The 22,922-nt window shown below is 34.2% G+C and overlaps 1 protein-coding gene across 1 annotated transcript in view; it reads left to right on the forward strand.

Moving 5' to 3' along the window:
- The window catches only part of LOC123531689 (transmembrane matrix receptor MUP-4-like), a 39,352-nt gene extending 21,385 nt beyond the window's left edge, over positions 1 to 17,967 (forward strand). The window contains exons 7-15 of the mRNA XM_045312875.2: positions 980 to 1,243; positions 2,236 to 2,354; positions 3,705 to 3,900; positions 4,608 to 4,778; positions 7,730 to 7,861; positions 11,566 to 11,631; positions 16,077 to 16,235; positions 16,822 to 16,965; positions 17,716 to 17,967. Coding sequence (XP_045168810.2) covers positions 980 to 1,243; positions 2,236 to 2,354; positions 3,705 to 3,900; positions 4,608 to 4,778; positions 7,730 to 7,861; positions 11,566 to 11,631; positions 16,077 to 16,235; positions 16,822 to 16,965; positions 17,716 to 17,753 — 1,289 coding nt within the window. The 3' untranslated portion in view covers positions 17,754 to 17,967. The remainder of the gene's footprint in view (positions 1 to 979; positions 1,244 to 2,235; positions 2,355 to 3,704; positions 3,901 to 4,607; positions 4,779 to 7,729; positions 7,862 to 11,565; positions 11,632 to 16,076; positions 16,236 to 16,821; positions 16,966 to 17,715) is intronic.
- Positions 17,968 to 22,922: the final 4,955 nt, after the last annotated feature.

A 22,922-nucleotide genomic window follows, 5' to 3' on the forward strand; every position in this document is an offset into this window, starting at 1 on the left:
ACGAATTACTTAAACAATTTGTATGGCCTATGTTTAGATTTAGGACAGGGACTGCATTTTAATCACTTCCAATGAGCCAAACTGCTATTATTTTGCTGAAATGCGTTCTTTCCTGCCAAAAAATCTTCTTATAGATGTCATTCAACTTTCACAACAAACAGTTGCAAAGATATTTGACGGCTGTTAAACTTTGCCTCAAATTAGGACTAATTGTTTTCTTATCCTTTCAGATTATCGAGTCCACTGATTCAATGTTTTTCAAAAAATATAGTCCATGTTAGGAAGTTTTCATTACCGCTCATGGAAAACGCAATCAGAATTAACCTGCTTATTTTGCTAGGATGTTTTGTTTTCTTCCGTAGGACAGAATTATACATGACATCAGACGAAATGATCTACATAACTTCTTGTCAGTTAGAGCATTCCAGCGTTGAAAAATGATAAACAATTCATTTCAAGATTAGTTTAATACCCCAGTCACACATACGGCGTGGATAGCTACGTTATGCCACGGGTAGAAGAGTAGTAATCCGTATCGATCCGTACTTGAGCAATACGGATTGGTACGGATCGATGCGGATAACTACAATATGGTACGGCTCAGACACGGATCGATATTGATTACTACGTTTCTATCCGTGGCAAAACGTAGCTATTCGCGCCGTATGTGTAACTGGGGTATAAAATAACAGTAGTAAAGATAAAATGCAATTTACAGAAATGAAAAAAAATGTATTTAAGTCAAAGACGAGAACCGCAAAGTAGAAATTTTAAATTGACGATTTCTATTCCTTATATATGGTTATGATACATTTAACGAATTTGTCACGTCACCATAAACAAACATCTTACGTCTACCATATACAAGTATCAAGATGGACATTCTCAATTCTGCTTAAACATAATTAATTGCGTTAACAGATTATACATCCACATTGTATACACATTTGTGTAGAATATACGTTTGCTTTTGCTTCAGACTGTGTTCCAGAAGACAAAGATGTCGTATTTCTAGTCGACAGTTCCAGCAGAGATGGAGAACAGAACTTTCGAAAAGTGAAAGATTTTATCAAACAAGCAATAGGAACATTTGATATCGGTCCTAATCTAACACGAGTGGGTTTGATTCTTTTCAACAAGAATGCAACGATCGCTTTTCCATTGGACAGGTATAATGCATCACAAGACATACTAAATGCTGTAGAAAATATTGCTTACAAACCAACAGATGAAACAAATACAGGTATGTGAATAAATCAAAAGTATTTGCTTATAAGTCTGATGTTAGGATTACAGTAACCTTCGCTCAACATTCTGCACACATATTCGGTTTTGTATGTACTTTTATCTGTAATTTGAATAAACCTATGTTATGGCATCCTTGATATACCTATAACTTCTATCTATTCTATTCTATCAGTCAGGAAAGTGTGGCGTAAACATATTCTGCAGAGTTATGGGACTTTGTTTTTGTACTATACAATATATAGAGTCTGCATTATGCAGTCTTGTGCGCGCCTTCCCCCGAACCATTGCACACAATTTAATTTATCTTCACATATTAAGTGATCAGTATCAACCTTACTTGTGCATGGTGCATGTTAGATTCTTTCAGAAAAATATTCTGCAGAGTTATGGGACTTTAATTTTTGTTACTACACTATATACATAGAGTCTATATACATACAGTCCACATAATTATGCAATCTTGTGTGCGTCAAATCGCAATGTACAGTGTCAGTGCGTGCGGGGGTGGGGGTGTACATTCATCACCTTCAGTGATAGCTCTAGTTGTATTTGTCTTTCACAGTTGAGTAATGATCCATAAACGTGTTTCTATATTTATCCTTCGAATTTATATCTGGCGGTTTGTCTATAGTTTTCTGAGAGCTTTTCATCAAGACAGACCGACAAGGTTTTCAACAACACTGGAAACGTTGAACAGATATGTAACAGAATACGTAGGTTTTACAGGAGTGCATCTCTATCGCGCAATACATGCAGGCAGCTGTGAGGTTTATAGTATCAAAAAATATATCAGCACACATATAGAAAATTACCGTTCTACGTAAAGGTATCGTAATATTTTTATTAATAAGCAATCAATATCAAAGCTATATAATAGCTATTGGCACACATCTAAGAATGAATGAAACAAATAGTCCCATTTGTTGACTGGTGAATTGTTATAATGTTTCTTTTTTTATAACCGTAATGTTCGTAATATATATGTAGGCGATGCCTTGGAGTTAGTTCGCAAACAAGGATTCACCTATGATCGCCCAGATGTTCCAAACATTGCGTTTTTAATCACGGATGGTTATTCATCTGACAAAAATTCAGCGATAGTACAGGTAGGTCAGAATAGGCATATAAATATCAACAAATATTCTGTTGACAAATAGGTGCATAAACTAAGGAATGTCACTAAAGACATGCGCATTTGGAGACAAATTAAACATGATCTTACCTCCTACAAGTTTCTAACATTTCTATTGGTCAATAGATGTCACGCGGAGACAGGATATGTTCCGTATCCTGCAAGTTCATTTCAGATATGAATTTTGATTTGAAACAAAATGGCTGCCGCATTGCTGGCATACTTGAATCAAGTCGGATTACTAATTAGCTCCACATGGATATCGTTTCCGAGAGTAAATTAGTGTTTTCTTGTCGTTTTCATTATTCTTAGTTTAGGCTCGTTAAGTTTGACGAAAGTTAGCCGTAAAAGCGGAATAACTCTGTATAGTACACGGATGTTGAAATTTTGTTTTAAGTTGAATCATCGTAAAACAAAGGAATTGACATCTTTGTTACTCAGCAGAGTGTTGTAGGATCATTTAATCTACGTGCACATAAACAGAAAACGGGATGAAAGCAGCAGTTTCAAGATATTTCTGACATCGTGAAATCCGATGATTTTCGAAAGGATGGAACAGATATCTGATCTAAACCAGTTCATAACCTGTGTAAATGAGCTCTTGTGTTTTGTAATTTAATCAAAATACAGGTCATTGTGCATACTATGGCTGGTATTAGTCAACAATAAACAAAACATGATAACCAAACAAATGAATTCAGGATGATTCTAGTCTGCACTGTAAATTGCTTTGTTAGTTTACAAAATGTGTCGAATATAGCAATTAAGTAAAAGGTAGTCGGCAAGTTATAATCGTTACACAGCTTGTTGATGGCAGGATACGGGATATACGCTGTCTCGAAAATCCATATGGATTTCCTCGACAGCGTATATCCCGTATCCTGTCACCAACAGGCCGTGTAACTAATATTATCTAATCAATAGTTAAGCAGAAACAATTTGAAGATGTTTCCTTTATGACAAATACGCAGATACAGATGCAATAAAGAGGTATGTGAATAACTATATATTTATTTCACTGTAATAAGTGCTTCTAACATTAATTCAAAAACAACTTGAAATGCACCACATACGCTACAGTACAATTACGAATCAGTTAATATTTACGTTTTGCACCAACCAGATGTACCTCAACATGAATATGAGTAATATACAATTACTTGGTTATGTCGTACAATGTACATTGTACCTAGCATTCAGTTGTTTGATTTATAACTTTGACACACCGGTATGCAGAATTTACCACGTGAAGAAAAGCCTCATGTAAAATGATAAAAGTGACAAAATATGCAGGAATTATCAAGCTTCCTTCTGTTTATTACAGGCTCGTCTAGCAAAGCAGAACAATACCATACAGATTATCGCAACCGCAGTTGGCCAGTTTGTAGACTTCAACGAGCTGGTAGACATAGCTAGTAATAATCCGTACACGAACCAAAGCCTTATATACCATGTCGACGATTTTGACGATCTCCACATTAAGTCTTTAGAAAATGTATTTACCAGTGTAATTTGTGGGTGTAAGTCAATATTAACGTATGAATGGGTAATTTTATAGAAGGTTGTTGTTTATTTACCAAAATAAATAAATTTAAAGTGAAACAAAGAAGTAAGGTAAAATATGAAGAAAAAAAAAAGAAAATGACTAAAGATGTGGATGAAAAGTTATAATATAACTATATATATATGTCTTTGTCTGGTCAAGTAAATTGTAAAGAAAAAAAATAACATTACACGAGTTACTTAATATTTGCCTACCGGTCTCGTTTATATATATGTTTATTCTCTACCACATCGTTTAATGGCCAGAAACGTTTTCCACTGAAGAAGCAAACGTAAATTAATTAGTCATGAGTAAGTGTTTATATCTTGTGGAGTTTGAGGATGCAGCGTTATAAAACTAATAAACGTATATATTCCCGTTAGACAATCTGACAAAAACCAAAAGTCAATTTATTTACATGTTAATATTCATACCCATATACGACTGCATTCAATGCATGAAAATACTTTGAATTGCAGAATTTAATTATGTTAAGGACTTTATACGTCATTACTTTTTAGGAACTTGCCCCTGATCAGGAGGTTTGATCAAATATTATTATATTATTATGGACTATTACTGGAGTATGTTCAAATTAAATATTTTCAACATATATATATTTTTTTAGAAACACGTTTTTATAGTTAATGATTCGATACTTAACATCAGCTTTTATGATTTTAGTTGAACTGTCTACTTTACCACCTAAAGAGTCAATATCAACTTTGTTCGCTTCGGTGACACCGCCTTGTTATGATATAGTGAAAAATTGTGATGAATATCGCAAGGATATGTGTTCAAGTTACCGTCCGTGGGCAATTAGACATTGTAAAAAGTATTGTGGGTTTTGCCATGGTAAACATTTTTCAATTATTTTGCTAATATGGCAGTCACGATGCAATCTGCAACATATTTTATTGATATACAATTATCCAATAAAACATTGTTATAGTTTGGCAGATTACTGAAACAATACTGCATTTGGTGATGCAAGCATGAAATTTGGCATGTGTACTCGTCTGAGTCTACATTTTTCAAAAAGCAGGTTAGCCACTTAAAAATCCAAAATGGCGGCCATTTTTCAAGATGGCCGCCGCAGGAAGTTGCTTTTTGACTTGAACAGACCTATACTGAGTTCATTCTTGTCAATTTTGAGGAAAAATATCTCTTAAGATGTTTTGAATGTGCGAAACCTAGTCTTGATACACAAACGACTGGTTTCAAAATCCAATATGGCGTCTTTTTTCAAGATGGCCGCCGTTTCATGTAAAAAGTACTAATTTGCCATTAACACTGACGTTTCTAGTTAAATTACTTTTAATGTCACAGTCAAATGACACATTTAGAGTGTTGAAGGACAGTTTTGGTCTCGCCTGCGACTTTAGGAACTGACGGCGGACTAAAGCATAGCTTCTCCGGCGGCAACGGCGATGACGACGGCGGCGGTTGCGCCAACGTTAAGTTTATATGTCAAACCTTTTTCTCAGAAAATACTTTGTTTATTAGATTAAGACTTTACATATGCCTTTGTTATGGTCAAATAACACATTTAGAGTGTTGAAGGACAGTTTTGGTCTTTTCCTCTTTGGTCACAATTACAGTAGTTCGGCAATGTTATCCGAAGTGTGAACGAAATGTGGTCATGTTGCTAGACGAAGGGTTACTAGCAACAGAAAAATCTCACTTAATGGGTGCAGTTTCTTGAGGGATAATGATAACAAGACTGATTTTTTCATTGTTTTTTAGCCGACAGACATTTTGAAATGCATACACAACTTACAATAATTGTGACCAGAGGGAAAAAGGCTGTGTGCAATCTGGAAAGCAGTCTTGAAGGTCTGACACCATGTTATCATGAGGAAGCCGATACACGGATGTTCATGCACAAAGACATGCTGTTGTGCATGGTCCTAAACAGCTTGTCATTAAAGCTACAGACACAGAGTAAGTTTCCATCTCTATTCATGACCAAATATGTATTTTTTGAGCTGAAAGATCTTGGCCGTGAGCAGCTGTTGGTAGCCTTCGGACAGGGAACAAATTTGAGATGGATTCCCATATATGATGTCATTTAATCAATCGGCCATGAGAAAGCAAAAGGTATTGCTCTCCATGCGTTTACAGGTGATGATGTTGTGTCAGGTTTCTGGGGAAACAGTAACAAGGCTGTTTGGCAAATCTTTGTCCGGAAGTGACAGATGTCTTTAAGAACCTAGGTGTATATCTGCAAGTGATCTCTAATGAGGACAATGTGGTTCTTGAAAAGTTTGTTTTAATGTATGACAGGTCAAGTTCTATAGCAGATATTTATGGCGTCAGACTGGACATGTTTGCCCGAAAACAGAGGTCATATGATGCTCTTCCCCCAATTTAAGCAGCCCATGCCGAATACACAAAGCGTGTTGCATACCAAGCTGGATGCATATGGGGGCAGGCACTGTTTTGCCAAATGGAAGTCGAGAATCCTGCTGAATGGGGATGGGAGAAACAAGGTGACCTTTTTTCTAGCAGATACACTGGACAACGATTCTACCAGTTGCAGATATCTGTAAAGAACTGACCAACTGTGCATGTAAAACAGAATGTTGTGGTATGTGTAAATGCTATCGTTTTGGACTCCCGTGTATAGACCTATGCAGCTGCAAATGTGACAACTAATTGGCCAAAATATAAAGTCTTGTGACATGTCTTCCAGAGGAAACAATTACAGTAGATCTGCATTGTTTTACCTATAACACAAAGCAGGTCTTTTGTTTGTCAAAATTGATATGTCTACGTGAATTGCTATATACATGTACACTTTAATTTTAAAAATGTCCGCGTTATATAACGTTGGACCACAAGTTCCAATCAAGCAGTGACGGCCATGAAGGAACATAATTAAATAATATTCCATTTAGAGACACAAAAACCTAACGTTGAAATTTCTAAATTAAAAAGTGGAAAATTTTGTTAACATTCATGTCAGTGTTATGGAACTTAGCTTGGTATATTGCCTAATGACCTTGGAGGCATGTGTGAAGTTTCAGCCAAATAAACCTAGTAGTTTCTGAGAAAATGACTTAATACGAAGACTTTACGTTGAAATTTAATAAGGGAAATAATTTTGTTAGAAGTTTCAACCCAATAAACATAGTAGTTTCTGAGAAAAAGGCAACATAAAAACTTAACGTTGACGCAACCGCCGCCGTCATCATCGCCGTCCCGCTGGAAAAGCTACGCCTTAATCCGCCGTCAGTTCCTAAAGTCGCAGGCAAGACAAACACTGTCATTCAACACTCTAAATGTGTCATTTGACTATGACAGTAAAATTAATTTAACTAGGAACGTCAGTGTTAATGGCAAATTAGTACTTTTACATGAAACGGCGGCCATCTTGAAAAAAGACGCCATATTGGATTTTGAAACCAGCCTTTTGTGTATCAAAAATAGGTTTCGCACATTCAAAACATCTTAAACGATATCTTTTCCTCAAAATTGACAAAAAATGAACTCGGTATATGTCTATTCAAGCCAAAAATAGACTTCCCGTGGCGGCCATCTTGAAAAACAATTTTGGTTCACCACGAACTTAAAACATAATAAGATAACTTTTTTTAGTTTTAGACTGTAGTTACGCATCGCATCAGAGAAATATTAGACATGTGTCCGAATACATTGATATACTTTAACTGCAACTTTAATATGTAATTTTCGTGTTTACTTTGCTCTTTTGGCGCTAAACGATATGCAATGATACAAAATAATCCGATGGTAAGACAAAATTCAGACTGTGTAAATGTATGCGATAAGTTTTTGTCTTTAAGGGGCCACTACAGCGGCAAAAACATGTGCCGATCAAATAGGCAATTGCAGAGAATATGGCCCTGATATCTGCATTTCAACAGCATTCAAGAAATGGACAAAGGACTACTGTTCCAACTTTTGTGGACTTTGTGGCAAGTTATAATTTTGCTGATCCTTTGTATATTTTAGAATTTACGATCCAATATAATACGGTTATTATAACAGAAGCTCGATCTGGGATGCTGTATTCGGCTTGAGTTGATTTTGCCAGATCGGATTTCTTGAGGCGTGCAAGCACCGTGTGTGATCCGTCTTTGCCAAATCCACGAGAGCCGAATACAAAATCCAAGATCTAGCTACTGTTGTTATGACCCTTTCATTATTATTACCTCGACCTTTTTATTTTTAATTTGTGATCGAACGAAATTGGAAATGTTTGTTGATGTTAAAATGAGTGATGTGATTGTGTGCGCTATTTAAATAACTGTACCAGCATATGCATATTCAATGAAAGAAGACCGGCAACTCACAATACAAAAGGTACAATACGGAATTATTTTCTGCCTGGTCATATTTTAAAATACTTTAGAAATACAATCCGAATGTTTGACAGAATTTATATAGGTACATGTATATAGTAAAATCTAATATTTGAACGATATTACATTTGTATCAAGAAATATTCACACGTTCTGTAGATGAAATATTGTGTGGATTTAGGAGCGCAGTATTGGCAAAAGAACAAGTGCGCACTAAAGAGACCGGAATGACAAAATATCACTCCATTACGATTTAGTGCGATATATTCCGAGCAGCAAAATGCTGCTAACTAAATGAAAGTTTGGAACATTAACTTTAATATGGTGCCCGTGTTCAAGCGCGTGCCGGTTTTTGATTGAATATCAGGTCAAAGGTCATTACCTTTGAAACAGCAGTTGGGAGTGTTGAGTTACTTTTAACAGAATGACACTATAAGTGTCATACCTTTAAACTATTAAAACATTTTCCAAATTTGTATATGACATGATAGGGACGGTTCGTCGAGTCTACAAATGTCAAGTAAAGAAATTACTGCACTAAAATTTTCCCTGCAGATCCACGGATGTTGACCTTTGAAACAGCAGTTGGGAGTGTTGAGTTACTTTTAACAGAATGACACTGTAAGTGTCATACCTTTAAACTATTAAAGCATTTTCCAAATTTGTATATGACATGATAGGGACGGTTCGTCGAGTCTACAAATGTCAAGTAAAGAAATTACTGCACCAAAATTTTCCCTGCAGATCCACGGATGTTGGGGATATATGACGCGCATATGTTATTGAGTTTTGGTAGTTTCTGTGTCAAATCATTTTCTTTGCGAATATATTTACATGACAAATGGCCGCAAATCAGCTTACTAGATAGTTAATAAAGTATTATACAGTGTAGAACACGAACACGTTCGTCTTAGCGAAATAGACATCGCATTTAGCAAGATTTTAATTTTGCTGAGACGAACCAATGAGTTGATTTATCCGACTTACACCAAAGAAAACAATGACAAACATTATGTGATAACCTAGAAACCCATGATGAATCAGATAACCTGTTTACATTGCTTGGCTGAATATTACAGTTTCAATTTGCTGGATATTTTTGTCAGTATGTGCTTAAACTGTTGAGGTATTTTCAAAATACACAGAAATTTGTCACATGTATACTTACCATGAGAAATAAAATCATAAATTTAGTTAACACTAGCTATTTCTTCTGAGAAACATGCATACTTTTTCCGATTGCAAAATGAGCAGATAAAAATACTCAGCATGTATATTGTATGTGATCAGTCAAGTTATCAAGAACAACTTGATTGAGGTTTACCTAATAAGAAAAGACACCGCTATTTGTGCAAAAATTAAACGTTGATTTTAGTTGCAAAATTGTTCTTTTTAATGTGAAGGCATTGACAAAATGTGCTTACTAGTAAAGAAAAGAATAGCAACTCTCGATTACATGTTTTTAGAAGTGTCTTTACAACGGCTGAGATTTCAATACGTGTATGTCCGTGAAATGCATATAAAATAATAAACGTCTGCTTTAACCGTCCTATTAATTTTCGAGTATATCGCTACAAGAAATAGACTTTTGGCGATTGCTACTTTTATTTAAGTATTGTACTTTAGATACTTCCGACGCGTATTGAATATATACGTATCGGTACATCTAGGTCTGCCTAGTTTTGAATCATAACGATTTGGTAAATGCCAGGAACAGTCTTTATCTCTCTCTCTCACTCTCCCTCTCTCTTTCTCTCTCAATTGTCTTTGAATGAAATGTTACATGTTATCAGCACATAATTATTTCTTCTGAAATAAACTTAGATGATATAAAATAAGTCAGTAAAGGCTATTATTTGTTATTCAGAGATTTGACTTATGTTGAGGTCAATGTGTGTTTTACAGGTCCGTAAAAACATATATTGACCAAAACATATGTCTATAATTGTTATATTATATGCAATTCTCAAATGCACTCATATACTAAGAAAAAGTGATATCACAAGAATCACTTTTGCGGGTCAATATCGCTTTTGCGGACCCGCAAGTTCACTCTTCTCGACCAATCAAATGAGCGCATTTGAGAATGGTATATAATATTTTAATTTTCCACGCAACAATCATCTTCCTTATGCATTTTTGGAAAAAGACAAATTGAATGAAGATTAGCGTCTAAACGAATAGCAATCGGCTTGAATGTGTCGGATTAATTCAATCTAATTGCTAATGTAAACTTTAATGCTTAAGACATTCAGCTTAGACATTCTAGCATATAAATATAATTAAAAGGTTGTACATGACAAAAGTGGCAAACCCTGTGATTATATATTGATTATGTACAAAAAAAAATTGTACAGTTTACGAGAAACGAAAACCTGGTTAAGAATTAAGGCCTCCAAAAAGTTCATAAAATGTATTTGTAAAAGTGGCCTTTTGCTCTTACCTATTCACATATGTATAAGGCAAGTTTTTGTTTCAGTGTAAAATCAAAATATATTGCGCCAAACGAACTCCAGCTGCAAATCATTCGCAAGTTTGCAACCAATAGTGAAAATGTAATCAGACATGATTTCTATTTATTTTGTTTTGACTTAATTCTACTAGTTTCTTCGTAAATAACAAATAACAGATAAATTTCATTTTAATATTCCTGTAATTTACTGGAACTCCATAGTTGAAAAGGTCAGTTAGCTGAGCTTGATACTAAATAGTAAGTAGGTCGCACCTGTATGCTTTCGAAAAAAACGAAGCACGCTCGTTGGACCATGTGACTGAATAGTATAATGTATTTTGAACAGTAAAAGAAAATAGCTGAGTACTTGTCTCTTTCTTTCCTTTTCGTCGAAGGTCATTATGGTTTGATACGATTTTACACTTGTTATTTTTTCCATTTTGTAATATTTTGCTGCCAAATCATCGAGGAGCAAAAATATGTATAAGTTAGCAACCGAAGTGGAATTTTATTTTGTTATCCTTTTTTGTGACCCCCCATCATCTCCCACCCTCTACCAATCTTAGCTATTCAAGTGATAACAGGTTGAACATGGGAGCCATCAATCAGTACAGGTTTTTAATTTCCAAAACGTACCAGCATTACTGAGTATACTGAGTAAGGTCGAAACTCGAAAGTATCGTCATGAACACTTAACATGCGGCCACACGCATGAAACTGACGTTACAAGAAACATCACACATCAGAGATGATATAGAAAAATATTAACGTTTGATGTTCAATTGCATTGTAACAAAATTTAAAACTGAATATGTAACAAAATGAAATAATTGCTTTGTTTAGTTTAAACCGTATGTACTTACAGGTGCAGACACAACAACCACACCAATGACAACAAAGGCAGCAGCAACCCCTGTAACATCCACGTCAAGTAAATATATTTAACTTGTATTCTTAACATATCTATATGACCTATATGCCATATTAAGAGCATCTAGACAAGAATATCAAAATAAATCTGAAAGACACACGTTGCACAATATTCATCGAGTTAAATAAAAACAGAAATAAGAAAGTGACACGAAATGATTGTTTAGATACAACTTCATTCTAATAACACTTAAGGCAGTCTTAACAAATATAATCATACGTGAACAACAGCCATTTATTCGTGGAATTGGTTTAAACAGTATTATACGTTACCAAGTTATTAAAATATTATTTATATTAATTGAATACGATCTTGTTATAATAGTGCAGAAATGCCGTTTTCCTGTGATGAGAAAAGAGAAATAAAAGCAACATATAATATCAGTAAATTAACATTTTGCCATTCAAGTGTTAAAAAAGTTTGCATTACAATAAATACTCTGATATGTTTATGCTTAAATATGACATTGGAATGAACATCGTCAAAAAAGAGACAAATACTAGCGAAAGAATCTTATATCATTTTTACATATTAGTATGTTTCTAAAATTGTTACTATGATTTTGTCTAAGATGTATGTACCCGTGTATATACCGATTATTAATATTTTATACTAGCACAATTTTTAAAGTGGTGCAATAATGAAAAAAATCTTTTATAAATATTACACATTCTAACACGACCAGCAAATAACCTATATACATGTAGAGCAAAATCTATCTCGGGTTATTCTGCAATAAACCACTCGCGTGCAATAACGTCATCCGATCCAGGTGCCTAGCACGGTCGTAAAAAGTAGTTACCATTTTTTCTAACACTGTTGATAGATACTAGTATGTCGTGTTAGAATCGAAATAATAAGTTCCCAAGTGTGATTTATCGTAGAATAACCCGGTTTTTCGTTCTTATGCGAAACAATATATCACTCAGGCCTACGGCCTACTTTGTTGAAGCATTCCATTTGATTGAAAAATGTAGACCTCGCGTCAGAAATTGCGACTAATTAAGTAATGCAGGGAATAAACGATTGCTAATATTGTTGAATAAACATAAGATATACACTGTTTTATACCAAATTAAAGATAATTTCATTTGCCATGTAATTGATATATTTTTTACTTACATTCGGCTTACATGTACCTCGCGCAAAACGTAGAAAACTACTGTGAGAGATGTAACAGAAAATATACAGGGGTACGACTTGATAAGCGATTATAGGGTTAAAACTGTGCTAAATCATTTTTAAAACATGTATGAACTTGAAACATGCATTGGCATAATTGACACCAAAACAGGAAGTTTTCATCAACAAAAGAACTGTAAAGAAAATATTAATTTAAACGATAGAAAATTAAACGAGAGAGAAAAATAGGAATGAAGAAAACTATAAGTGATTATTAAATTTATTTCACAATTATTTAATCTTCAAAAAACAAAGCAAGACTATTTGTACATTTAAAAAAAAAGTGTTTTCTCGGTTTTTATCAGTATGTTTTTAAAACTGAAAAAGAAGTTTAATGGAAATACGATTTCTAGGGAGAATGTCACGAATGATGAAAACGTGTATTGATTATTACACTGCTTAGTTTCTCTTCCGATAAAGTGTATCAGACGTGAATTAATCTTATTGCAATTACATAATAGTGTTTATTTTTCAACATAATGCCATACACTGTAATATTTATGTAAATGTTCAACGCAGGAAAAAGTGATAATAGTTCGATTAATGCAATCTTTATGTAACTGTAAATGAACAATATTGTGAATAAAAGTTGGATGTTATACAGAAAAATAGACGCATGAATTTAAGGTATATTGTTTTATATATGTTATTTATTCTAAATAAAATTGACAATGTTCACAGAGCTGTTACACCTTGCTAGACCGAGTTCAAAGTACAAATCTTTACCTCATTTTAAGAATTATTCTTCAACTAATATCAAATGAAAAGAATGATTCATGTACTGCATCTTCTAAGAGCCATTTGTTTACTATACAGTAACTGCAAAATCACATCAAGACTTGCAAAAGTTAAATCTAAAACTGACTGTACTTATCAAATATAACATTCTTTCACATTTATTTTCTGCCAATATGCAAAAAAAACATCTAAAGTGACATTTAAACATTTGGTACATTAATTTTTACCTTGATTCAACGGCGAATAAAAATATGTAAACGCACACATTTTGCAACGTTATTGGCGTTACACTTATAAGCTTCAACCTCTGACGCTATACGGTAAATATTGACTTAATTGAGACAGGATGGAGGATTTTAGCTTATCCAAAACAAAGTCCAGCATTATAAGGGTATTGGCAAGGAATCTTTATTCAGATCAGTTGCTTTTATCTCTTCTTCCATTTTTGTTGTGATCGATCCCGTTTCATAAACCGATTCTATTTTGCATATTTACTAGGCGTATAAGTCCAATAAATGATACCCGAACCCACCCTTTGATCAATAGAAAGAAAGCAGATCTACAGATCAGGGGGTTGCGGATTCAACCCCTTGGCGACGCGCATGTTCACCCTGACGATTTGATAGAAGACATTTTGCCTGAAAGCATTTGTCCATCAACTCTGATTCATGTGGGGAAGTTTTCATTACTTGCGGAGAATTGGGTTGTACTGGTATAGAATTCAGGAACACTAGTTAGGCTTAACTCGTGCCGTTTCATACATGTAAATGAATGAAATCCAAGCCAAAGAAAACATACCCAGGTATTTTCCTATTATTTTGCAATTAATCGAACAAGTTTGCAAGGTTTATACGACAGTTGATAACTCATATAATATATTGAAAAGTTTATGGTTATTGATACTTTGACATACGAAATATCATGCTGAGCGCTACTTTTAGGTGTCGCTAAAAAATACTAAAAACATTTGACACTGTGTGATTGAACCAGCACTGTTCTAGTGAACTCATAAATGTCCAAGACAACTGCAAATATTAAGGCCTTTGAGCTTTATCAATAAGAAACATCGCTTAAGGAGGTAGGTTACCTTGTTACCAGGGTAATCCAAATTGGTTTTACCGCAGTTTATTTTTGTATTGTTTTAACTGCTACAATCGCAATTCCGTTTGTCTGTGTCTTCAACTTCAATTTTTATCCAGGTTTAAAGTATATGCCCCTCCAAAGGTATTTCATATTGAAAGAAGAAGGAAAATACGGACAGTCAACACTCTGTGTATTTCGATTTCATTGTTATCCGTAGAAGTTTGCATAATTGGTAATTTTACTAGTATGCGCATAAGCGTTCTAATAAAAGCTTAACATGTATATGTCGCGGGGCTCGTGTTTTCACGGTAACGTATTTTCTATTAAACGACTATGTTTAAACACGTTTTTTTTCGACGGCTTCAGTGCTATTCTGTTAATGACCATCATAGAATATTTGGGCAATATATTTAGAAAAATACCAATCACTTTACATGGTACCCTACTTTTCTTAGAGTTTATAGTAACCATAATAAAATAGCTTATATCATGCTTTTTATCGTAAATTCTTTAAAAAAAAAAAAAAATGAAATTATCTTTCTTGTTAATGTAGCTTTAAAGCATCTTATTTTTAACGTATGTAAAGTTTTCGTGTTATTTGCATTTTTAAACAAATTCCACAGCCTTAAAACTTACAGTAGTACCCCTTGTCTGACATTTTTATGGAAAATCGTTCTGCATGCTGCTATTATTCTCATGGATATTGCTGAAATGCAAATAAAAAGCCGAAGTTGTGTTCCTTAAATAGACCAGTGTCAACGCTTTTGAATTTTACATTTAGCTATATAGGTAAAGGGCTTCGTTCCCATGGTAGCATCAACCGCAATTTTCTACGAAAACTGAAGAAAAAAAGTTATTACAAATCAAACTGCCAAACTTTATTTGCAAATGGCTGTAATAAATTACCTTTCACCCAAATATTCCCAATAGCATCAGTAACTACCATTAATTTTCTTACATTCCGTATAACATTTCAATACAACTAAATAAGAGAAGCAAGATACTGATCATTATGCAGAGCGAAAGACTCATAAAAATATTTCAGAAAATAATTGCTGTTTAAAAATAGTTCAGATCAAGAAAATTCACAAAGTTACGTACTTTCAAAATAAAAGCTATTAATTTCCCGCGGAAACTGACGCGTAACGTCATGACGTCAACGACATTATATTAAGGCAACAATGTTTTGAAGCGTTTCTGTGGCAATTTATTCATTATTTCTGCATTATTAAACCATTAAGCATTAGGTAAGACGCAGGTCCATGATTTGTTTCAAGAAGAATGGATATACGAACACATTTAGATTGTCGTAAACGTCGTCGTAAATCGTCAGGTTAGCTTACCTCCTTAAAACGAATACTTTTGATTAAAAGATGAATAATTATATGATTATGTATTTTGTTAAGTGTAGAAATAATTGTAACGATCTGTGATACATTTAGTAAATTTTAACGGAATGCTAGCGACGGCACCCTCGTTTGCTTCTACAAACACATGTACAAACAAAATAAGCACCTGTGGAGATTTTGGTCAAGACGTATGTACGGATTATCAATCATGGGCAAGGGATCATTGTCAGAAGTATTGTGGATTTTGCCAAGGTTAGAATTGAGCTTCACGTTAATTTGCACTTAATGATTTTAGATGCAAAGGCGATGCAAATTCAGATTGCGTAAGCAATTTTGTTTATTTCTAGTTTATTTCTATCTGTCTTATTTTTATAAACCTACACATTTATGAGGGATTGGGATGGGAATATAGCGTTGCTTGGTGATGCCCGTACGTCCGTTCGTCCGTCCGCGTCCGTCCGACCCTACGTCCGTACGTACGTACCGAAATAATGTTTGTCGAACTCCTCCCACACTATTGGCCTGAACAAGCTTGATATGCAGATGACCATAAGGGAAGAATTATTTCTTCTATTTTTTTCGCAGTTATGGCGCTTTGATATATTTTGCTGTATTGAATATACTAAAGAGAAAAACTACCCACACACTATAAGCCTAATTTACTTTCAAAGATTAGAATTGTCTTATGTTTTTTGTTCTTTCTAAAGGGCCATTAGTTAAAAGAAGTTTATTTTTTCTTACTCAGGGGCAACCCACTTCGTCATATCCACTAACGCGGGTTTTTAAATGTTTAAAATGTACAGATACAATTAGTTTCATGTTTTTGTTATTACTCAAGGATCATCCATATCTCCTAAACCATGTGCCGATACAGTAGACAACTGCAATGAATACGGACCAGACATTTGTAAACCAGCGTCATTCAGTAAATGGACACACGATCATTGCGCCAGCTTTTGTAACCTATGCAACACGGTCAATGGTAAGTCTTAAATATGTGGCAGGCTGTGCTCATAGGTCAGACCTGTAGCTGGTTATAAACATTTCGATGATTCTTTGATCACGGATCTCCTAAATTATGAAGAATTACTAATGTTTATAATACATTGCTTTAATTAGTTGTTTTGAAGGAAAAATAATTAACGCCGTATCAGTTATTAAAAGCAAATTTTAAAGTTGCTCTAAGCGGGAAAGCGTGTTCCTATTTTTTGAGTGGTTAAACGTCGCATCGACACAGCTTCGATAATAGAGGAAGACCCCAGGTGCTCCTCCGTGCAGTATTTCATCAGGAGCGGATGTCATTGTGTTTTTGTTACTTGTTTTAGCACATGCATCTTATTGATAATGCTTTGTTTTATGTACACTTTTACCGGAGCTGGATGGCTTCTTCACATGAAGAAGTCAATACCCCGAATGTTCGAACCTACTCCGGTTAGGGGCAAGTGAGCGATTTTAACCACTTAGCCACGGAGCGTGTTCATTGAATTATTTATAAGAGACTGACTTTTAATAGAATTTGACATATTTATATATTTCATCATATATATATGAATAACGATGCTACGATTATTTTTTTTCTATTTCCTTTAGATATTTATTTTAATAAATTCTTTATGAAAGCCTTCTTTGCAAAAGACGATCAAAATAAAGCATAAGCTAATTTTGGATATAAATCCAGTTTTGTTCGTCTCTGCTGTCGTCTATTTGATCGTGACCTATTTTTCCTTTTTAGATTCAACAACCACGATCGTTTCATCCACTACCCCTTAAATCTGAAAATGACGAAAACTTGTGTACTTTGTTAAACAGAAACAGCTTCATAACCAGTTGATGGACACTTGTACTAATATCAGATAATCTCGTCGCTGTCTAAATGACTTGAGACGATATTGATGATTTCACATTATAGCTTATTACATGAACTCTTAAATCATAGCAAAAGTTTTGGACTTAAATCGTAAATTAAATGATGTTTCTCTATGTATTTGCTAGCCTCAAACCTTCCCCTTTTCAATATATTGATCCATACTATAGTACATAACCCTATTATGATATATGAACAATGAATAAATAAAGATATGCGAACGTATATATATATATATATATATATATATATATATATATATATATATATCAGAGAGAGAGAGAGAGAGGGAGAGAGAGAGAGAGAGAGAGAGAGAATTTTGATTTACCCAATCACCACTACAATATATCAGACGCGGTAGCGCCTAGCAGTACAAACGAGCATGTATATTCTACAACAAGTCTACTAACCCAATAAGGTTAGTTTCGTTGCTGCTTTATGATTATATTTGCAGACAAATGTGTATGTAAGAACGGTTTTGAAATCAATTTTGCACCACCTCAACTGTAGACCATATGGCGACATTCCAGCTTGATGGTTGAGGAAAACCACAGGTGTTCCTCCGTGCATTATTTCATCACAGGCAAGCACCTAGGTAGAACATTCCGTAAGCCAGCTGAGTAGCTTCCTGACATAAAGAACCCACATCGGTGAAGGATTTAAATTCAACCTTAACCACTCGGGCAAGAAGGTCCCTTTGAATTCCGTAAATAGGTCAATAAAAGCACTATTTAATTTAACAAAACAGTTGGAATAAATTATACGTATCGCAATTGTCATGTGTTTTGACTTAAATCTGTTTAGTTTAAAAAACAATTCCAACAATGGACTTAGCACTTTTAAAAAAAAAATCTTTAGATGCCATTAGTGATGCGGTCATAATGATTTTACGCTTAAGAAGAAGGGCAATACCCCGGCCATAAGATTCAATTTAACATTGTTAAAGATTTCAGATTATACTGTTGAGCATAAAATACAATCAAGCAAAGTAGATTGTAACTACAACCTGTGCAGGAATCTTTGCAAATGCTGTTAGAATGGAATGCAGTTAATTATTTTTTCTAATAAATTTACCAGAAGACAATAGGATGTAGAGATGACCAGGACAAAAAATAAAACATTTTATAAAGTTGTTTGTTTAGACATGAAATGACATAAGCTTTAGAAGAGGAATTTAATCAATGCAATGCTTTTTTCATATTTGTGATATTCTATTGTGATCCCACTTTTCCATGATATTTAACATGTATGTAACAAATGTTAAGCCTAGATTAATACCTTTCACTGGATCATACATTCAGATGATTCGCTGATAAATTGCTAATGTCGTTTTCGGTAAATTTATATTGATATTATATTTAGAACACAATAATGGATGGGAGAATTTTATGATGTCATCAATAAAATTACTATTGTGGTAAAATGTTAAAATATTAATATATATTATTGTGTGGAAAATAATTGCAGGTAAATCTCACTCACTACATTATATATTGAAAATCAGTAAAGACCATTATGTATATTTCCAACTTAATAAAGAACATCCAGTGGTACCATGTGCACACACATAAATGTAATATTATCGTGTTGAATTGCTTTATTGCCAAAGTTATTAAAACGTTATGTAATTTGGTAGACCCGATTTTACCGAGCTCTTTAATCCATAGGCAGATTCAGGCGTATTAGCATAAAGTTATTTATTTGCTAAATCATCATTAAAAAGCAGGATAGCCTTTAGCTCAAACACACTCTTCTTTGAAAAGAAGAGGAAAAAAACATTACCTCTTTATTTTATGACTTTTATGACAGAACGACAGAGCATTGCAATTACATTATGATTCTTACCGGATCGTAACTTAGTACTTTAAGGGGTGACCTATTTGGTCATATTTATGTTTGATTTTTTTCTGCATATCAAGTAAATGACTGTTTTCAATTTCAGTTAAGGAATAATTGTGGTTATGTAGATACCATCTTGATATTATGTAAGCTGGACTCTTTAAAATGGGTGAATGCGGAAGGCTTTCACGTGTACTTTAACTAGCCCAATGTATATGATATACAGATTGTAACTACATCACAAGATGTTTGCCTTCTATCTGCAGTTAATATTTTCTTTCATTGCTGCATGTTTTGAAAGTAATATATCTCTATAACGATAAAGTCCTTAACTGACTAACAAACACTGTAATATCGCATCACATTGTACACATTCAATGTGCAGCTTTCCGGTCATATGCCCGTTTTTTCATATAACGACGTGATCTATATATTAAATAATTGAAGCTTACTGAGCGCTGTGATCTTCTTAGGAATGTTCCGCCGTAGGGATCATCAAAGTTCATGTTAATTGGTACGCATCAGCTTTATTTAGTTTCATCTAAGGAAACGCATTTGGACTATCATTATTTGAGCCGCGTCATGAGAAAACCAACATAGTGGCTTTGCGACCAGCATGGATCCAGACCAGCCTGCACATCCGCGCAGTCTGGTCAGGATCCATGCTGTTCGCTATCAATGCCTATTGCAATTAGAGAAACAGTTAGCGAACAGCAAGGATCCTGACCAGACTGCGCGGATGCGCAGGCTGGTCTGGATCCATGCTGGTCGCAAAGCCACTATGTTGGTTTTCCAATGGCGCGGCTCATTTATTACCTGCGCCTATAAAGTACTATACAATATGCAAACATTTGTGATTTAAATAAAACCTTATCCAGCGGATAAAGTGAATCGTGAATAGCTTTGTTCTTCATCTGTGATAATTTTCAGTATATTACCAGTGAGCATAAAATAATCTAGCACCTGACAACGCTTTATCTCATACTATACATCAGACTTCTTAACATGGACTCCATTTGTGTACCTGTGGGATATTCGAGGCAGCACCCACTGACGACTCCTACTTTCAGAAAGAAGATTTTAACCGACAGATAAAGTGAATAAACTTTACAAGTGATTCGACAACAATAATTGCAACAGTAGTGAAACAGTGAAAATAAACTTATTTTCTTCGGTTATTTCATTAATAAAATTTTACTGTACTTTACAAATAAGCACGACTATGTTTCTCTTAGTTCCTGTTTCTTTTATAAAGAAACTTTGATATTTTCAAATATAATTCTTTTACAATCTAGACGGTGAATATTCTATTTGTTTACTAAAATTTCTTGTACATAGCCTAAAGAGCTGCTATCTGGTATGATTATTTGTCAGAGACATTTCAGAAAGTATTCTTATTGTTTTCCATTTTGTTAACGAACATGTTCGGTTAGCAACTTGACTAACACAAATAATAAATCGTTTGCGTGTTTTTATCAAATCAAAAATGAACAATTTCGCTTTATTTAAAAATGATTTAGATCACTTTAAAAGGTATGTACTGTTTTGGTCGCCTGAACGATCAAAACCAATCTTTGCGTCATGAAGTCGACTATTTTGCTCAGTGGTTAGAGTATTGGTCTAGCAACGGAACGACCAAGGTTCGAATGCCGTCATAGGCAATTGGGAATTTTTGTAATGAAATGCTATGCTATTAGTATTTGTCTGGTTACGACTCAAAGAATATAAATATTTATTTTATGTGTATTTAATAAAATATTAAACAAGAAACAATCATTAAGTGTGTATTGTATATCGTCTTGATGATATTTGTTATGTCAAATTTGATAAAGTAACAGTAACACATATCTTGGGAGTTCATACTGTATTTAATGCTCTCTAAACTGAAGTGTTTTAGCATTCTAAATATTGCAAGAGATGGATCTTTACCATATTTTTATAGCCTATTATTATTCAACTTGACACTCAATTTTACACACTGTATTAGGTCAAATGCGCACGTCATATGAAACAGGTAGAAATAATACAAAGCATAACTGAGCCAATATGACAAAAGCAGGATCAATACGAGAAGACGATGCCAATACGGATTTCAACTGTTTTGCTTGGTTAAAAAAATACGGGTCAATACGGAGAAATCACTTCCGTTAGATTTTTTAATGACGCCATCTTGTTTTACATAAAACTTATACATTACAATGTTTTCACATTTTTTACAAAATAGTATATATTAAGATGCACATGTAACAACCAAGTAAAACTGAGCGGAAGTAATCGTTGTAGATTATAACCATATGTTCACCTTCAACATGTTCCTGTCAGAAGTTCCGACAATTTTCAAGGACAGCGCTGAGAAAATGTGAGAAACTCATATAAAAGGATGAAACTTATCTTAAACAGACATTAAGGTAGTCTGAATTATTTGTGCAATAAAAATTGCGATTCACATGCTGAAAAGTGGATGAATAACTGGTTGTGAACACGAACGTCAGTCGTAAACTGCAAACAATTTCGGAGGCGTATATTGGGATGTATATTATGTGATTTGTTGTATTATCATGATCATCACATAAGTGCACAATTTGTGTCTCGTGGCCTGTAGCCTACAAAAGTATGACATTTAAAGGAGTTTTTCTATTACAGCTCAAATGTTATGAAAAGATACTCACTAAAGAAAATGAGTACGATAAGTTCCCGTTACTGCTGATTATGTTGAGGCATAGCGATATCTCTCAAAATTATTCACACATACCTACATACAACCCATTTTGTTTAACTGGCTTAAAACAAATGTTTTCTTCAACGTGCATAACTGCCTTAAAGTAATTAAAAACGTTTTTATCGTGATATCGCCAGTTTTTGAAAGTTGAAAAATAAAATCATCATTTATCAAGCGATTTCATATTGGCCTAGTTATTTGTCCTCGGGGAAACGTAATTGGACCAATACGACAACTTTGGACAAATAACAAGGCCAATATGAAATCGCTTGATTAATATCATTATAATAATTAGATTAAATTTTTTAGTACATAAATTCTGCAACGAAACAAAAGGCCCCCTGAATGATGGATGATCGCAAACTCCGAATCTCTGACTCTTTACCGCTGTGGGTTGGATCTTCACATAGTTTGTCATTTCATGACATTGTCAGGAAAAAATCCAACTGACTTACGGAAGATCAACCATTCTACTCATGCTACGCCCGTGCTTGGGATAAAAGCGCCTTTGGTGTGG

The sequence above is a fragment of the Mercenaria mercenaria genome, unplaced genomic scaffold (assembly GCF_021730395.1).
Source record: "Mercenaria mercenaria strain notata unplaced genomic scaffold, MADL_Memer_1 contig_601, whole genome shotgun sequence".
NCBI classification, from domain to species: Eukaryota; Metazoa; Mollusca; class Bivalvia; order Venerida; family Veneridae; genus Mercenaria; species Mercenaria mercenaria.